The 20,004-nt window shown below is 38.6% G+C and overlaps 1 protein-coding gene across 1 annotated transcript in view; it reads right to left on the bottom strand.

The window, feature by feature from the left end:
• Nucleotides 1-5,379: 5,379 nt before the first annotated feature.
• The window catches only part of LOC127451519 (dynein axonemal assembly factor 5-like), a 28,260-nt gene continuing 13,635 nt past the window's right edge, over nt 5,380-20,004 (bottom strand). The window contains exons 7-13 of the mRNA XM_051716265.1: nt 14,472-14,615; nt 14,185-14,353; nt 13,315-13,462; nt 10,557-10,707; nt 9,114-9,270; nt 7,558-7,749; nt 5,380-5,643 (exon numbers count right to left, since the gene is read on the bottom strand). Coding sequence (XP_051572225.1) covers nt 5,519-5,643; nt 7,558-7,749; nt 9,114-9,270; nt 10,557-10,707; nt 13,315-13,462; nt 14,185-14,353; nt 14,472-14,615 — 1,086 coding nt within the window. The 3' untranslated portion in view covers nt 5,380-5,518. The remainder of the gene's footprint in view (nt 5,644-7,557; nt 7,750-9,113; nt 9,271-10,556; nt 10,708-13,314; nt 13,463-14,184; nt 14,354-14,471; nt 14,616-20,004) is intronic.

Below are 20,004 nucleotides of genomic sequence, written 5' to 3' on the forward strand. Positions count from 1 at the left end.
CTTTCGATGGGCTGTCCTCTAATTCTGGAATCCTTTTGCAATGGCTTGCATGTATCCACGTGGCTCTCTCAGTGATATTCACCACAGTTGCGGTTGTCAGCAGAACTTGGAATGGTCTCAACCACCCTGGTGACTTCCAATTCTTTTGCCTGTGATCCTTTACCAACACCCAGTCTCCGGGCTTCAGATCATGCAATTTCCCTTTCGCCTCTCTAGGAAGCGCTGCCTTCACCTGTCTATGAATATCACAAAGCACAGCAGAGAGGTTTGCACAATAATGCAACATTTCATTCTCACTCTGGTCAGTATCAGGCAACTGCCTTTTTTGTGGTCCAATTCCAGTGTTAAGGGGCCTGCCAAACAAAATTTATAATTGGCTCAAACTTTTTTGTTTCCTGAGCCTTGCCCACATCTGCATTAACACCAGTGGTAATTCCTGGACACAATTTAGTCCAGTTTCAATGAACATTTGACCACTTTGTTGTTTAGCGTGCAATTTTCTCTTTCCACTGCTCTTCCACTCTTAGGGTAGTAGGCGCAGTGTGTTGTCATATCAATTCCCAAATACTGACCGATGTGACGTAGGGCTTGATTCACAAATTGGGTTCCATTATCACTGCTAATTTTCCTTGGAATGCCCCATCTGGGTATTATTTCTCGCTTTAGAATTTTTGCCACTGTTTTTTTGCCACTGAATTTTTGAATTGGTTTACCGTTTGGACCGACCCAAATACTGTCTTGCTTTGAACAGTCAGCGTCGTTCCAGGCAGCTTTCTCTTCTGCTGTGGCTCTGCCCTTTAAATCAATTAAATCTGCATTTGGTGTGTGTGTGTCGGTTTGCGGAACAGAAACAAAATTGTTGTTTTGAACTTTTTGTTGAGCAGCTTTCTTTGCTGCAGCATCTGCTCATGCATTTCCTACAGAAATGGGATCAAGGGAGTTAGTGTGTGCCTCACATTTACACACAGTGACAGAGGATGGTAACAGTACGGCCTCTAACAGGGCCGCCACCAGGGGTTCGTTAGAGATGGGTTTGCCTGTAGATGTAAGTCTCTTTGCTTCCAAATGGTCTCAAAATCATGCACCACCCCGAATGCATATCTGCTGTCAGTGTAAATGTTAACGGACTTACCAGCCGCATGTTTGCAGGCTTCAGTTAAAGCTATCAATTCCGCTGCAGTCCGGGTAAGGAGTGTGCAATGATAGTATCAAATGCAGTTACTAAAGCAAACCAAGTCCTAGTTTTTCCTGTGGCAGGGTCCCTTGATGCAGAACCATCAACAAACAGTTCTAACTCAGCATTGGATAGTGGTGTATCCTTGAGGTCTGGCCTGGAGGAGTAAATTGCTGTTATTGAAGCAACACAGTCATGTGGTTCTCTATCGTCTGCTGTGGGTAGAAGAGTCACAGGGTTAAGAACCATACATTTTTTAACAGTAATATTTGGCATTTCCAATAATACAGCATTATATATTAACCATCGTGCTGCAGACAGGTGAGCTGTTTTTTGTTCTAACAGTATGATGGATACTGCATGTGGGACCAATAGGGTCAAATGTTGATAACCCACCAAATCTCTGGAGGCGAGCACTGCTTTTTCTGCAGCAGCAACAGCTCTGAGGCTTTTGGGCAGCCCAGCTGCCACTGTGTGTAATTTAGATGAGAAATAAGCTACTGGCCTTAATATTCCCCCGTGGTCTTGTGACAGAACAGAAGTCATGTAACCTCCTTTTTCGTCCACGGTCTGCACAAAAGGCTTAGTCATGTCAGGCAGTCCAAATGTGGGTGCTGATTGTAAAGCCACCTTCAGAGAAGAGAAATCTTCATGTCCACATTCAGTCAAACTACTTTGTCTTGTGCTGTCAGGCCTTTACCATGTATCACTGCAGACAGTGGAGCCTCTATTTCAGCATAATTAGGTATCCACTGCCTGCAATATGATGTCATAGCTAAAGCTCATCACTTGTTTCTTTGTGATAGGCCGTGGTATGTTTTGTATGGCCAAAATTATTTTGGGCAAGAGGGACTTACCCTTAGCTGTGATCACATGGACCAGGAATGTAACTTGAGGTCTTAACCATTACAATTTTGTTTTGCTTACTTTGTGGCTGTTCGGAGCCAAGTGTTTCAAAAGGGTCAGTGTCAGCTTTGCATGCTTCCACTGTGGGAGAGCAGATCATTAAATCATTGACGTACTGGAGCAGCGCACTATCTTTTGAGAGCTCAAGGCCTTCTAAGTTATCTTTCAGGGCTGCATTATAAATTGCAGAGCTTTCGCAATAACCCTGTGCCAATCTTGTCCAAGTGTATGTTTTCCCCTCGAATAAACACAAACTAATATTGTGAGTCTTTATCGACCAGTATGCTAAAGAAAGCATTAGACAGGTCGATAACAGAGAACCACTTGCTATTTTATGGACAGAATGGTGTGTGTGTTGGGCACATTTGGGGCACACGCATGTACAGCTGCATTCACAGCTTGTAAATCTTGAACAAATCTCCATTCTACTGGCTGGCCAGCAGCTCTTATTTTCTTAACTGGAAAAATTGGAGTACGCACTGGTGACGTTCGGCATGGCACAATTATGCCTGATTTCAATAAAGATTTCAATACTGGTCGAATGCCTTCCATTGCTTCGGTTCTGATTGGATATTGTGCTCTGCACGGCCGAAAAGTGGTTTTTGGAGTGATCAAAACCGGTACAGCGCCTTTCATTAATCCCACTTCATATTTTCTTTGGGCCCAAAGAGAACTTGGTGTTTCAGAGAGCTGAGGAGATTCTTCACCAGACGTGTGGTTGACCATTAAACATGTCTCCTCATCAATTTGAACAGTTCTGTCTACAGTTATGCATAAGGGCATCTGTAATCTGTGAGTAGCATGCTTAACATTATATTGAACCCCTTTTTTGAGGTGTCTTGCCAATCTGTTTCAAATACACAATTACGCACCCACGGTCCTAATCTTCCCATTTAACGTCAGCTGATTAAGCTAATGAAATATGTGGGCTAGCCCACAGAACATTGCAAAATTTTGCTCTTAGAGGCTCTGGTAGCTGAACTCCTGCCGCACCATTTTGTCTTTCCAGTAAAACTAATCTGTCTGTATAACATCATTATTCACACATTCGAAAAACCATTTTTTCTCAAAATCTTCATCATTTTCTGATATATAAGCAGTGCAATGCAAGTCACCCTCTTGTAGGAAACCTAGTGTTCCCTATGGTGTGTGTTTGTGTGTGTGTTACAGTAACTGTCTGTTTCTTGTGAGGCTTCTGTGAGGTGCCATTCATAGGCGTAGAGAATGGGTGTGGGGACAGGGTTTCCACACCGTTCAGTTTACACCAATTCGTGACCCTTCCTTTTGGTTTGTTTGGGGCCCCCACCACGTTCCAGCGTCTCATGGACAAAATTCTCAAGGCACATACGGTATATGCCGGTGCTTATCTAGATGATATAATAATTTATAGGAATGATTGGCGGTGGCACATGCAACATCTGAGAGCCGTCCTGAGATCGCTGCGGCGGGCAGAGCTCACGGCCAACCCGAAGAAGTGCACAACTGGGAGGGTGGAAGTTCGGTATCTGGGGTTCCACTTGGGCCATGGGCAGATGCATCCCCAAATTAACAAAACCGCAGCAATCGCAGCCTGCCCAGTGCCCAAGACCAAAAAGGAGGTGAGGCAGTTTCTGGGGCTGGCTGGCTACTACCGAAGGTTTGTACCTAGTTTCTCTGACATCACCAGCCCGTTAACTGATATCACTAGAGAGGGGGCCCCCGATCTGGTCCAGTGGATGGAGTCATGCCAACAGGCTTTTCTGTGAAATCTGCACTTTGTAGGGGACTGCTTTTACATGCTCCAAACTTCCTTTATTTTGCAGTTGGATGCATCTGACAGAGGGCTGGGGGCAGTGCTTTAACAGGAGGTGGAGGGGGAGGAGCGACCGGTGCTGTACGTTAGTCGTAAACTCTCGCTGAGGGAAATTAAGTACAGCACCATTGAAAAGGAGTGTTTGATGATCAAGTGGGCAGTCCCTCTGCTTCTACCTGCTTTCACCCACTGTTCAGATCACGGCCCACTCCAGTGGCTCCACCGCATGAAGCATACCAATGCACGGATTACCCCATGGTACCTGGGATTTCAGCTGTTCAGATTTGAGGTGATCCACAGACCGGGGTTGCAGATGACTGCGGCTGACTTTCTGTCCAGAAATGGGGGGCCGGAGGTTACCCTGGCCTGAGTCGGGTGGTGGGGGTATGTGGCGATGGGGCCGTGGTCGTGTGTGTATTTGCGGGAGAGAGGGAGTTGTGTGGCTCGTCAACCTGATTTCTAACAGCTGTTTCTTGTTACAGTGATAGTGGGGAGAGGCCTCAAAGCAGCCAAAACATGCCAGAGAGGAAGAGAGGGAACAAGTGTACAGTATTGGTGTATGATCTCCTGAGTGTTTATGATCTGATGGGTGTTCTGAAGGAGTTCATGTTGAGAGTGTATTATTGACTGAATGAAAAGCAACAAAAAGTACCTACGCTGTACACAAAAGAGACAAGAGAATAAAGCCTGACCTGAAGCGTGTCACTGCTCCCCACCTCCTCATTTCCACACCTGAACCCTGACGTGGTGTCGCAGGAGGCTATTTCCATAAACTGACAGTGCAGCTCCTATCTACTTGGTCAAGTATCTATGGTTGGTCAAGATTACGATCAAAGAACATATTTCAAATCAGCAGTAAAATCTGACAACACTGGAATCATAAACCGTTTCTTTACCTCAGATAACGCAAACTCATGAATTAAGTTAATTATAGCTGACTGTGAATAGTGATTTTTTTATAATGGCGTTGGTAACTGAAAACTATTGCATTTGAATGATGCTGCATCCACACCACTAGGTGTCAGTGTAAGTCCAAGACGACAAATTCAAAAAAATTACTGAGTGCAACTTTAACCTATGAATGGTTTTCTTATTACTGTCTCTGCATATTAGGCTGGGATTTTTAACACAGAACATGTTACATCAGCTTTAAATAAGAAGCATTTACCTTGTGTGTGTGTTTGTGTGTATATAAAAGCATCTGCCAAAAAAAACAAATGTAAATTTAAAATAAAACAAGAAATAAAAACAATTAGCAATGAACTACACTTTTGGTTGACATGTTCAAGCAAGTTTATTTCATAAAAATATTGGACATTAAATGAATAAATGGACAATTTCAAAACAGCATTAACCAAGTAACCATAAAAAGAAAACTAATTTGTGTTATTTTATTTTAATTGTGTGTATATATGTATATATATATATATATATATATATATATATATATATATATATATATATATATATGTATATATATATATATATATATATTTTTTTTTTCATCGTATAAAACTTTGCTGAAGTCAATGAGACAACAGAAATACATTGTAAATTTGTCTGTTTGCATCTGCATAAAACATTGTAAACCAGCAGTATTCAGTCTAAGCTTGCTCACGGTGTGTATATTTAGAAGAGGAAGAGTCTCATAATGAGTGAATGTGTTGGAGGAGTTTATCACAGTACTCAGGGCTGTGCTGTTTTTCTCTCACGGCCTCCGTTTGCTGTTTTAAGAGATCACGATCAACTTCACTGGCCACTTTCAGAACGTCTGTGAGAGAGAGAGAGAGAAAAGAGCTGTTTACATTTAGTTATTAAATCAAAATTCACTCATTTGTAATAGTAGAAATGTGTTGCAGCTTCGTAATATACAATAGAGCACAATGGCAGATTTTTTATGAATTTGTGAACAGACATTTGGTAAAGTACAATGAAATGGTCTTTTGTTGCACTTTTGTGATGTCCATTACTAAAATGCAAAAGTATCCGTGGCTTTACCTCTCCCACTTTCAAAGTCACCATTAGGAACTACAAAAAAAAAAAAAAAAAAACACAAAAAAAGAAACATAAAAGCTCAACTGTATTCTTTCAGTGGTCATGTCTTTGTTGTGGGGATTTGGTGTTATCCCGATTTGTTTGGTGGGGGATTTACTTTTATCCTGTGCTCTATATGTTTGTAAGTGCACAAGGAAACAAAGTTTTCTTTGTGTGGAGATATGGGTGAATTTCCTCAGTAACTTAAGCACAGTGCTATTATTACAAGCTTAACCAATGGAATGAGGGATTATGGGAAGTGTGGCGTTATAATGGACATTAATCACATCTGATGTGTCTTTGAAATATGAGATGTGTTTAAGAGCAGAATGAAAAAATAAAGAAATACAAGATGAGATTAAAAAGAGGGGAAAAAAATGAAGATTAGAAACAGAGTGGAAAGTTCCTTTTTGGAGTGCAATCTCTTAAAGTTTGTCTTGTGCAATCCAAATAGTTTTTAGGCACCCCAATCACAGTTAGAACAAACGGCCAATTGTTTAAACATCTAAAAAAAAAAAAAAGAAAAGCATTTTTTGCCATTAGGTGTCTTCGTACACAAACAGAAAATTACTACGACACATTGACACATGACTATGGAGGTGTTGACAGCTCATGACCCCAGTGGAAGCAGGCCAGTACCAGACGAGTGTGTGATGGATAGAGTGTAAAACTGCAGGATAAATGAGGCTCTTTGAAGTGAAGAACGGAGGGATCAGTGAAGTGGACTGTAAATGAGTGCTACAGCATTAACAGACATCTGAATCACTTCCTTCTGCAGCAGGAAGAGATTTATCTTACAGTGTCAACACAAATATAACCGTCCTGAGTAAAGATCCAGGTCAAGATTAAAGGAATAGTTCAACCAAAATGGAAAATTCTGTCATTATTTACTCTCATGTTGTTCCAAACCCATATGGTAACACAAAATGGTTAACATTTTTGAAGAATTTACATGCAGCTCTTAACTATATAAAGTTTATATTAACATCTGTATTAAAAAGACTGGAACTGATACTGAACTGTGTTTAAATTTATAAAATTAATAAAAGATCCCTTTTTTCTCTTTGGGAATTATTAAAGATGATAGTGCACCTCTTCAGGTTAAATTTGCAGACAAATTATTGTTTATAGCTGGCAAACGTATACTGAACACTTGGGTCAAGAATAAACCTCCTACTATGGGATCATTAGTATAATGAGATTTTGAACATTTTGCTATTTGGATGTCTAAGTACTGCTCCTCTGTCTACAGAAGCCCTACAATAGGTTTGTGTGAGGAACAGATGGAAATTAAAGCCGTTATTCACTGAAAATCTTCCCCTTTGCTGCAGCTGTCAAATTTGATTCTCCATTCTGCATTTTTGCATGCCTGTGTTTAGTTACAATATGCAAAAGAGCCAATGGCGTTTGACATCAATGGCCATGCTATTTTTAAAAGAAAATTGAACATGGATGCAAAAATTTTATTTGAGAGCTACAGTGAAGGTTATCAGTGAATATTGTAGAAAGAATAAAGCGCATAGCGGTTTAAATGACGAGGGTGAGTAATTAATGACAGAATTTTCATTTTTTTGGTGGACTATTCCATTAAAGTGGAAACACATGATGATATGACAGAAATGAAAAAACTGTTGCCGTTATTATGCTTTACCGAGCACTGAATCCTGCACTTTACTCTCGGGATCGTCCATGTACAGCAGAAGCTGCTGGAAGAGGAACTCCAGGTGTGAGCGGCATGACTGAGTATCATAGTTTTTTCCCAGAGATGAAAACCATGTGCTCAAAGACTTAAGGGCTTCAACACGGACCTCCTCACTGCTGTCATCAACACGCTTCAGTAGCTCTGAACACACACACACACACACACACACACACGAATGCACACACACACACAGTATATATAAAAGTGCAGCACCTACAACCTAAAAGACACTTCTGCCATGATTATTAAATGATATAAATTTTTATCAGGCTGGTTTAATGAAATCTGTAATCCATTTATCAACAAAGAAACAGACTGGTTAGTAAGACAGTATACAAAACGAAATGAAACAAAACAAAAAACACAACAAAAGAAAACAAAAAACAAACAAATGAAAACAAAAACAAAACAAATGAAACAAATCACAAAATATAAAATAAAACATAACAAAAACAACATAACAAAAACAAACAAAACAATTTAAACAAAACAAACAACAACAGCAAAACAAACAATAAATTAACAAAAATAAAACAAATCAGAAAAAAGCAACACACACACACAAAAAAAGCAAAAAACAAACAAAAACAAAACAAATGAAAAAACAAACAAAAAAAAAACAAAAAAAAACAAAGCAACACACAAAAAAATAATAATAAAAAACACTCTACCCCCCCTTTTCACATTTTATTTTGTTACAGCATACAGTTGCATGTTTAAACTCTAATGTCTAAAATACTTTTATGGGCACTGTATATACTGTTCTACAGTGGTATACTTGAAAATGTATGCATCAGTTACACATATACACACCTGTCTATACATGTGATGTAACATTACATTGTTTTGATAACATATTTGCTATACATTGCTATTTAATCATTCACACAATCACCAATCAATCTTTGTTTATAATAATAATAATAATTCCTTACATTTATATAGCGCTTTACATAGTACAGGGGAAAACTCCTCTACCACCACCAGTGTGCAGCATCCACCTAGATGATGCGACGGGAGCCAAAGTGCGCCTATACGCTCACCACATGCCAGCTATTGATGGAGAGGAGAGTAGAGTTATACAGCCAATTCAGGGATGGGGATTATTAGGAGGCCATGACAGATAAGGGCCAATGGAGGGAATTTGACCAGGACAATGGAGTACATCCCTACTCATTACGAGAAGTACCATGGGATTTTGTAATGACCACAGAGAGTCAGGACCTTGGTTTAACGTCTCATCTGAAGGATGGTGCCTTTTTTACAGTATAGTGCTCCCGTCACTATACTGGGGCATTAGGACCCACACAGACTGTGGGGTGAGCACCCCCTGCTGGCTTCCCTATTACCTCTTCCAACACCAAACTTAGTTTTCCCCAGGAGGTCTCCCATACAGGTACTGACCAGGCTCAATCCTGCTTAGCTTTAGAGAGCTGCAGGGTGATATGGCTGCTGATACTTCTGATATTCACTGTTTCACAGTATGTTAGATCAGTAGTGTATACCTGGATAGATCTTGTTGAGTGAGTCACTGTTGAGCTGCTGTGCTGTGAGTTTCAGCAGTGAGTTTAATGATCTACAGGCCAACAGACGAGCCAGTCTGGAGTCTTCCTCCAGAGCACAGATCAACTGACTACTGAGAGTAGATTCCACTGACAGAACCTGAAACACATCACACATGCATTGTAGTCTGTAATGAATATGTCCATATACTTTTCTTTTTCAGTCTCCCTCAACAAATACAGTTTTATCCAATTTAACCCTGTATGGTACACATTATGTTCTAACAATGGAATATTCCTTCCCATTTTATTTTCTGACATAAAATAGCTCTCACTGAAAATTATCTACTTTAATTAAATTAATATTTCTTTAAACTTAAATCATTATTATGCATTCTTAAATATTGTTGATTATGTTCACTGTCTCTAAAGCCTAGCTCATCCTCACTGTTGTCAACCAGAAGCAAGCACTGTGCACTCTTCTCGCCCAATCCATAAAACATTGGCATGTTAATATTTGTCCGAAAAGAAGAAATAATTTATGCATAAATGCAATTATAATATGGTAAACATTTACAAATAAATGAATTAATGCAATACTACAATATATGTCCCTATCTATAAAAATTCCCAATGGGAAAAGCATTAGTGCAATACCTTTTTATTATAGAATTGCCATATGGCAGCATAGTAATTTTCCCCATTGTGGCAGTGTTGCCATATGGCAACGTTAATATTTTCAAAATGTTCTGTAAACCTATGGCAAAAAAAGCTGATCAGTGAACAACAACATCTAATTAACTTATACATTTTTTTTTTTTTTTAAATAAAAAAAAAATACACGAAACACCGAAATGTGTTTAATAGAGCAATTTGTGGAACACTGCAGCACGTCTCTCCCATGTAAGGGTAACCCCTGGAAAAATGAATGTCATGTGGCATAAAAACAGCATATTATTGGTTACTTTAAAGACTGCCCTCTTATTTCCAACAATGCAGTATGTTTTAACTTGTTCTGAAAGGTGAGAATGTGAAAGAAAATAAATTGTTGCCATATGGCTACACTGCACGACAGGGTGAAAAGATACACTTTGAAAAATAGAAAGAGAGAGAATAAGTCATTTAAAGCTGATGTTTGTAATTTTGTCAGTGTTAAAATACTTTCTCTTCTCACAGCTTAATAGACAGTGTCATCAGTAATTAAGCCATTCCTAGGTTGATTCCCCCTAAAAGTGTAACACTGTGTCTCTGTGGGCACTATCAAAACTGAATATTGCTCTGATTATTTAAGCGGCCCGTCCAGTCCAATGCAGCAACACTGATTTGAACAATGGCATTAGTTTGGGACTATCTGTTTGTACAAACAATGGAAGACACTACTGGGGCAGAAATTACAAACGTCAGCTTTACTGGTCGTGCTGCAGAGTTCATGTCTGTGATTATTACTTGCTCAGCTGGGAAAGTCGCCCCGTGTAGCAGAGCTAACAGACAGCTGAGAGCAGCGGTCCTGACAGCTGCGGCAGAACGGCCCGAACGCCACACCAGATTAGGCAACAACAAATCCTGCAGAACCATCTCCATGTATTTGCCAAATTTCCTACAGAGAGAGAGAGAGAAAATATTTATGTCATGATAGATGCCATGACCTCCTTTTAAAATGTGATTAGTTCAGTTAGTTCACCAAAGACTGAAAATTCTCTCATCATTTACTCCTACTCATGTCATTCTAAACCTGTATGACTTTCTTTCTAATGTGGAACATAAAAGGACATTTTTCAATGAATATTGTGGACTATATTTTCAAGCTGATGGTGACTGAGGCTTAAAGGATTAGTTCACCCAAAAAATACATTTCAGTCATTCACTCACCCCTGTGTTGTTATAACCCTATATGACTTTTTTCATTTTCTTAACACAAAGGGAGAAATTGTGAAACTTTTTTGTGCTTAGTGATGTCATACAATGACAGTATATGGTGACCACCTCTTCAAGCTTCAAAAGAATGCAAAAGTATAATTCAGAAGTCTAATAAATTATTCCATGAGACTCATGATTGTTATGAAAGCATACGATAAGGTTTGGTGAGAAACAAACCGAAATCTAATGTATTATTTAGTGAAAATGTTCACTGACCGATGATCTCCTGTGTGTGTTCATGATAGGGCATGAGAGCAACAGCTCACACAGCACCCTTGTGTCATTGGAGTATTCAAGCGAAAACTCGTTTTGTTTATCTAAAAACAGGTCCGCCACAGCGGTAGCGACAGCAGATCACATCACAGAGAACAGAACTTAATAAACATGTCTGAAGAGTTGAATTGATGCATTTCTATGCCCAGCCTTATTTTTTTAAACGGAGTATTCGGAACAGAAACATAGAGGGGGTTTCAGTCAGCCGTAGTCACACCGTGTCTTAACCTGATGGCAAACGACATGATAAAAGGTATATTTTCTATGGTAATCAGAGTTTTTTTCCTAACCAGCTGTGACGAGCGACGATACATTCTATCGATCGCTTGTTTTCTATTTTCGGCATCGCACAGGTAACTCTGTCCACTGTGAACTGGCGCCCGTCCAAAAACTAAAAAAAAAAAATAATAATGCTGGGCATAGAAATGTATCAATTCTTCAACTAAAAACTCTTCAGACATGCTTAGTAAGTTCTGTTCTCTGTTTTTTTGTGCAGCTGTGTTGTGTTCTGTTGTCACTACCGCTGTAGAGGATCTGTTTTATGATAAACAAACAAGTTTCCGTTTGAACGCCCCAATGTCGCGAAGGGGCTGCATGAACTGTTGCTCTTGTGCTCTATCATGAATGCACACAGGAGATCAATGGTGAGTGAACATTTTTACTAAATAATACATTAGATTTCGGTTTTTTCTCACCAAACCTTATCGTATGCTTTCATTACAATCATGAGTCTCAAGGAATAATTTATTAGACTTCTGAATTATACTTTTGCTTTCTTTTGAAGCTTGAAGAGGTGGTCACCATAAACTGCCATTGTATGACATCACTGAGCAAAATTCTTTTAAGAAAAAGAAAGTCATATGGGGTTATAACAACACAGGGGTGAGTAAACAATGACTGAATTTTCATTTTTGGGTGAATTATCCCTTTAATAAAGCACCCAAAAGTATCATAAATGTAGTCTATGCAATTCATGCATCATATTCCAAGTCTTCTGAAGGCATACGATAGGTTTTGGTGAGAAAAGTTTTTGAAACTTAAAAAAAATCTTGACATCTGCTGTGCATTCATAAGGACTATGAGAGAAGCTCGTTCACAATGGCACGCATGTTCATGTGAGAACATTTAGGGTTTTTTTCTCATTGTATGCCTTCAGAAGACTTGGAATATGATGCATGATTACTTTTATGATACTTTTGTGTCCTCCTTTCAGCTTAAAAATGAGTAACTATAAACTGCCACTCTATTCAAAAGGTGGAACACAAAATTCAGTACAACATCTCCTGTTCTGTTCAGCATTAGAAAGTCATATGTGTTGGGAACACCATGAGGGTATAATGAAATTATGACAGAATTTTCATTTTTGGGTCATTTTTAGGAACTATTCTTTTAAGGTTAGGATTAGTCGGTAATAATAATATTTTATTCAATTATAAACAATAGTAGTATACTGGTATGTCTTCATTTCAATTGTAATGTGTGTGTATGTATGTGTGTGTGATTTGTCTTTTCATTCTTTCTCCTCTTATTCACCTTGCAAATCAAAGACCCACATGAAGACCCACATGAACCAGAGGAATTTCCCTGAGGTTTACAGTATCACACGCCACATTAAGAGAAGGGGATTTTTACTATACTCCTGTAAGGTATTATCTTGACAATTTACTACTCTGTCTTTGAAATACAGACACTTAAAGTATTTAGTTGCATATCAGGCAACACAAAGGTTCTCCAAGATTAACTAAAAATGCATAACCGGTATTCCTTATCGGAATCATTTTTATCACCATAATTTGTGACTATGGTTAAACTGTGGTTCTTTGGAACACTAACAATTGCATGTCTAATGTACTGCTATATCAGTTACACACTGGTTGTTTCCCATGTGCAGACATAGACTATAAAGGTACAAACTGCACACATATACACATTGTATGTGCAGTCAAAGTGAACAACACTCATTGTGTATAAGGCATTTGTGTTAAAATGATCAGGTTTAGGTGTTAAAACTGACCCCTGTGAGTCGAGTGTGTTGCTGGAGTCCAGCAGTAGTTTAGACATCATGGTGAACATGTGAAGCCTCAACTCTGGATCTCGACTGGCTTCAACACAGCTCTTGAACAGGGGCATTAGGCCTGGAAGAAACTCTCCCACCACTGGACCTAAAAGAGAACACTCACACAAATCAGATCAAATTAAGAGTCAAGATCACTTTCGGAAAAGCTACTTTGAAACCATAAGCTGCAAGCTACCCTTTAGAAAAAATAGTTAGCTAGACTGCAAGTAAGAAAATATAACCAATTACATCACGCAATGGAAAAAGTAGATTGTTATTAGAAAAGCTACAATGATTTGAAGGAATAAGTGATTTTCTGAATTATTTTAATTATGTTGGCTTGACAAAGCCAACATACTGTTATTCCTTTAAACCTGGTTTAGGGCTTTTTTTTCAAAATCCCTAAACCAAGACCAAAATTTCTAACACTAACTCCTCTGAGAGCTTTCGAGCTAAATCCACCAGATTTGGTACAGACCTTCAGACTTTTCTGGAGTGTTGTGTTATGTATTTTCTAACTGATCGGACTTACGGTTTTCGCACAGCAGACAATCAAAAATGGGAAAAAACCCCTAGACAATGGGAATGCTTGTTAATTCAGACTCCAACAGTCAAAACATTTTAATGTAAACAAACCCACAAAAGGCATTTGATCTGCTATAAGTTGCTCTAAAAACTAGTTTAAACTTTCAGGCAAGGCTTTGCTAAAGCAAATATCAGAGTTTGTCTTGAGAAACTTTACCTATCTAGTTCAATTCTGTTATTGTGCCTGACCTGTGTGATTGGTGTCACTCCAAGCCTCACATAAATAAACCCATCCAATCTCACCTGACTGGACAGCGATGATCTCCAGCTGTGTTTTCTGAATGGAGTAACTGGTCCAGGTGTGTTGTGAATCAGACAACCACTGCAACAGATCTGCCATGTGCTGTCTGTACAACTCACACACTCCACTAAGAGCCTGAGCCTCACACAAACACCTCACACACTCTTCTGCCTGAGAGACAGAGAAATAATACGGTTCATTTCTAAGGTATGTGCCTGTGTTATAGAGCTAAAATGGTGTGAAAATGTGTGGGGCAGCTGGCATGTGTTCGGTGTGTGGGGTTTTGAACCTTGTTGTGCTGTTCCTGCTGTGATGCAAGACTCTGAACTGACACCAGAAGCTTCAGCAACTGTAGACTGATGACACTGCAGTCCACCTGACACACTGAAAGCACAGCATCCACACACACCAACAACTGATCCACATACAGCACCTGACACAGAGAGAAAACATTGAACACATTTTACATCTTTACTTTTAATAACTTGTTTAATTATTTATCCATTATTTGACCTTGTAAAGCAGTCCAAAAAGCAGAGTTTTTCTTTCCAACAGTTATTGTCCTTACATACTGCATTATTACCACTAAACACCCTCTCTCTTTCCATGCAATGATCAAATGTCTAGACAAAGTGTCGTTCGTAATCATTCAGAGCATCAAGAGGATCATGACATTGTTTCCTCTGTTCAGTGACTCTATCATTACTTTTACTACTACATTTAGAATGCAAAACTGAGAAGCATCAAGCATTACAACTTTCTCTTCTTATTAATGTTCAAAATTAGGAACAACATTCAATTCCTGTGATCAAACTGCTTGCAAGGATTTCCAAAGTATCAAAAAAGCCAATAAAATCTGTTTACATTAGTCAAAAACTAAAGATAATGCCAGCCACAGCTGTATTCAACATACGATTGCACGTCAGTTGTAATCTTAATTCAGATAATGTGCCTAAACTTGCTTTTAAAAGAATATCCTTTTAGTTCAGTTCAATGCCAACAAGAATTTTTATTTATTTTTTAAAACAAATGATGCATCCCAAAGTAATTATCCATATGATGCATGATTTTCAAAAAACTCTGATCAAAACTTTGATTAAAAAAAAGGGAAATACTGAAATGCTAATTTTTATTAGATACTGTACATTTAAAGGTGCAATATGTAATATGTTTACTCTACTAAAGCATAAAATTATCATAATAAGTTATCAGAGATTTAGGAAACATGCTAAGTTGAAATACTGGCTTCTCTGAAAACAATGCTACAGCCAGTATATTCTACTTTGAAATGTCCATTCGGGCCGGAATTTCTGTATGTGTTTTGGCCTGTGTGATCCCGCCCACTGCCCATTTCCCAATAGTATTTCAACACCATGTGTTGCCAGATTTGACACAAGTTAGCGGGCAAACACAGCACGCTGCAGCCATGGAAGCCAGCAATACATCTAGCTAATATTGACAGAGTTATACAAAATCCACATGAGCTCAAGTCAAGTCAAAATGAATTTCTATAGCACATTTAAAAGCAACAGAGTTGCACCAAAGTGCTGTACAATAAAACGTTGAACACATAAAAAGAAAGCATTAAAGGAAAACATGCAGCGTACAAAATATAAACACAATAAATAAAATACAATCAGAAAACTTCAACATAAAACCCTTAAACTAATCTTAATCAAAAGCCAGAGAGCAAATAAGATTTAAGAGCCGATTTAAAACTGGCTAGTGAAGGAGCGCACCTCACATTTACGGACAGACTGTTCCAAAGTTTAGGTGCTGCAGCAGAGAAGGCCCGACCACCCTTAGTTTTACAGAGACAACGTGGGACGGTTAAGAGGAGCTGATTACTAGACCTAAGTGCTCTTTGGGGAGAGTAAGGAATCAGAAGGTCACTAATGTATTTTGGTGCGACACCAGATAAAGCCTTGTACACAAAAACAACAATTTTAAAATTGATTCTAAACTTTACAGGAAGCCAATGTAAAGTCGCTAAAAAAGAGAAGAGGGCCTAAAATGGACCCTTGGGGCACACCGCATAATAGGGGAACCGACGTAGAAGAAAACTTCCCAATGCTTATTGAGAAGGTTCTATCTTTGAGGTAAGAGGCCAACCACTGCAGGGCAACACCCTGAATACCCACCACCTTTTCCAACTGACGTAACAGAATACTATTATCGATTGTATTGAATGCAGCGCTTAAATCCAACAAGACAAGCACTGCATACGAACCAGTATCGAGAACTTGCAACAGGTCATTTCTGACCTTCAACAGTGCGGTTTCCGTACTGTGCATTGATCTAAAACCCGACTGAAATGTATCTAAAATATTGGACATACTGATATAAGAACTCAACTGATGATACACAACTCTCTTTAAGAGCTTTGAAATAAAAGGCGATTTGGAGATAGGTCTGAAAATGCTAAGGATAGATGGGTCAAGATGGGGTTTCTTAAGCAGAGGGTGAACCACTGCATGTTTAAAATTAACAGGTACAAATCCATTTGCTAGAGAACTGTTAACAATGGCTGTTACTGTCGGGCTCATGGTTACAAACACTTCCTTGAAAAGACGAGTTGAAATGACATCTGACTCACAGCTAAAGCATTTAACCTTTGATACAATATCAGCTAGCTGAGCAGAGGTAACTGGATGAAAACAAGTTAGCGAATCTGTTGGTGAACAAATCAAAGGGGGATCATATGTTGATGGCTTAATGGAAGCCTTGATCTCCAAGACTTTATTATCAATTGTTTTTTTTAAAGTTCTCACAGGTTTCCCTAGATGGAACAAGAGAAGGGGCTGGTAAGGGATTTAGCACTGAATCAATGTCTTAAACAGCATTCTCGGTCGGTTAGCATTTTCAGCGATGAGTTTGGAGAGGAATTTAGACTTAGCCTCTTTTACTAACTTTTGGTAACTAGTTAAGCATGCAGTTAAACATTCATACGAGACTTGAAGTTTGTCTCTTTTCCACTTTCGTTCTGCCTTACGACACTCTTGTGTCCTTTAACCAAGGCTGAGCGTTACCCTTTCCCTTAGTTTTCCTGGGCTTAAGGGGAGCAACAGAGTCTATAGAAACGGAACAGGATTTAGTAAAAACCTCCACCATTTCTTCAGTGTTTAATTTCTCAAAGAAGACAGCATCCGCAAACTTAGCTTGATAAAACTCTGAAAATAAACTGGTAGTGGAAAGTTGAAAACGAGAATAACTTACAGACTGAGAGCAAGTGGAGGTGGGAGAAACACAGACAGATTCAAACAAAATTGGCAAATGGTCTGAAATAGCAGCATCAATCACTCTCAGATTTGTTACAGGAAAACCATGTGACAACACCAGATCCAATGTGTGCCCCAAATTATGAGTAGGACTAAAAACTAATTGTGACAGATTTAAAGATTCAACGAGACATAAAAATTCTTTAACCAAAGGATTAGACAGACAGCAAAGGTGAATATTAAAGTCTCCTAGAATCAACAGTCTATCACAGCGAGGCACAATATTAGAGAGGAACTCAGAGAATTGCTGAATGAAGTCCTCGTTAAATTTCGGAGGCCTGTAAACCAGTGCACATAATACAGGTCCCCCACTGGAATACACATATGTATGTAATTTTTTGTTTTTAAAATTGTTTTTAAAAACAGTAGCAACACACCCACCATGACCAGAAAGTCTTGGAGTGCTAAAAAAGCACAATCCGGTGGAGAAAGTTCACCAAGAGATGATAATTCATCCAGTTTCAGCCATGTTTCAGTCACAAATAAAAAGTCAAGCGAATTCGTGATGAAAAAGTCATTTAAAATGAATGATTTGTTAGATAATGACCTCGCATTTATCAAGGCCATCCTTGATGAAAGATGAAAGATGAAAACTTAATTGAACTGAGATTTAATTGATTTACAGACCATAACTCTGCGCCCGACTTTGAAGAGGAACGGCAGGATGAAATCGCTAATCAAGGAAGCGAACTGTGCGCCTTTACAGAAACTGTGCCGAGATCCTCGGTGGACATATCAAGGATGGCATAGAATTTCCAAGGAAGCACAGTGATTATACATGTCCACGGGAAGACGATATGAAGAGTTCAGATTATGCAAATCCAAAGATGAATAGAAGAGTGCCATAACTAGACAAATATAATATCCAAGAGCCAAAGCAGCAAGGTAGAGAGGGTTAAGAGCATTAATACAGCTGTAACATACCAGAGCAGTGAGCAGAAGGGACTTCATCCTTTGTAACACCACCACAGCTGGTTTATAATTTGCAAACAATAAAAACATTGCAAACGTATACATTAGCTGATCAACTTACAGTGTAAGGCTCGTTGCTTGACATTGTCAGTTTGCTCGTTCCTGTTGCGTGTCCGCAACCTGGCAACCCGCGTGAGCTTCGAGTCTGGGGAGGAGGGGGTGGGGGAGACAACTTTCTCCAATATTTTGAATTTGGACTGCAGTACCCATTTTAAATGCTTGAAGTCAATGTTACATATCGCACCTTTAAAGTGTGAACTGATATATATATATATATATATATATATATATATATATATATGCAGCTTGTTTATGTATATATGCAGAGATCTCATTAATCTCATTGTAACATTACAAGCTATTATAATGCCATTTTACTACAACCTCTGAAACCCAGCAAAAAAAAAAAAAAAAAAAAAAAAAAGCTTTAACAATTTTGCTTTTTTAAATGTCAATATTATGTTTGGTGCATAAAAAGATACGATAATAATTGTATTTTTATTTTTTTATAAATAAATAAAATTATATATATATATAGTGAAATTTTAAATAATACCAAGCTATAAAAATCAGATTTTTGAACAATGTGTACTGGGAAAATCTAAAATAAAAAAACTATCCAAATAAAAAATGATTTGACTTTTATGTTACAATGTTTGTTTGTTTTTTTTACTTTGGCAACAAAATATCAGTGTTCTCTCTTTGCACTGTCAAACGTTTTGTTGGCATTTCTCCCAAAGACAAACTCTGCTGTGATCAGTGCCCAAAATTACAATTATCTGACTATTATTTCATATGTCTGGCTTAAGTATATAAGACAGGAAGACATGGTTATGCAGAGGATAAATCTTACATCTGATAATATTAAAGATAATGCACTCATTTTATATTTGATGACTTAGCAGTCAAACTTCTCATGGATAATGAACACATAATTACATTTTTTTTTTCACATAGCGGTCTTTCAAAGATCTCCTTGAATGTCACTTTATGAGCAAATTTCCAGATAGGACTACAGCTTGTAAAACAGGAGCATGTCTAGGGCTGTCAGCACAGTTAAGGAGTGATTGACAGGCCTGACAACTGTTTTAAACTGATCGTCCTAACCATTTCTGTCTGACTGTCCTTGTCTATAAACAAGCTCCTGTCTCCACACCAACCCCCCGGCAGAAGACAGTCTCGTCCACCCTGTCTCCAGCTCTTCCTTTTCAGGACAGAGGTGAGCAGGCCACAGCTGTCAGCTATGACATGAGAAGGCAGGTATGCATGAACACACGGCTGACAATATTTATGTATGTCTATATAGTGCAACAGTCTGGTTCCGGAAGTAAAAATCCCATTAATTTTGTCCATAGGGGAAAGGATTTTTAACGATAACTTATAAACCTTTAAAGACAGATCTACCAGGAGCTCTAAGGTTGTTAATCGATGATATATGCTTCTGTTGAAGCAATCAGCCTGCGTTTCATCAACTTGGAATTTGTGTTGAAGAACTACACTACCTATAATCTTGCAGTGAAAGACCCACCAATTAGAGAATCGCAGTAAACCAAGTGAACCAAAAGAGATCTG

This window comes from Myxocyprinus asiaticus, chromosome 14, assembly GCF_019703515.2.
Source record: "Myxocyprinus asiaticus isolate MX2 ecotype Aquarium Trade chromosome 14, UBuf_Myxa_2, whole genome shotgun sequence".
NCBI classification, from domain to species: domain Eukaryota; kingdom Metazoa; phylum Chordata; class Actinopteri; order Cypriniformes; family Catostomidae; genus Myxocyprinus; species Myxocyprinus asiaticus.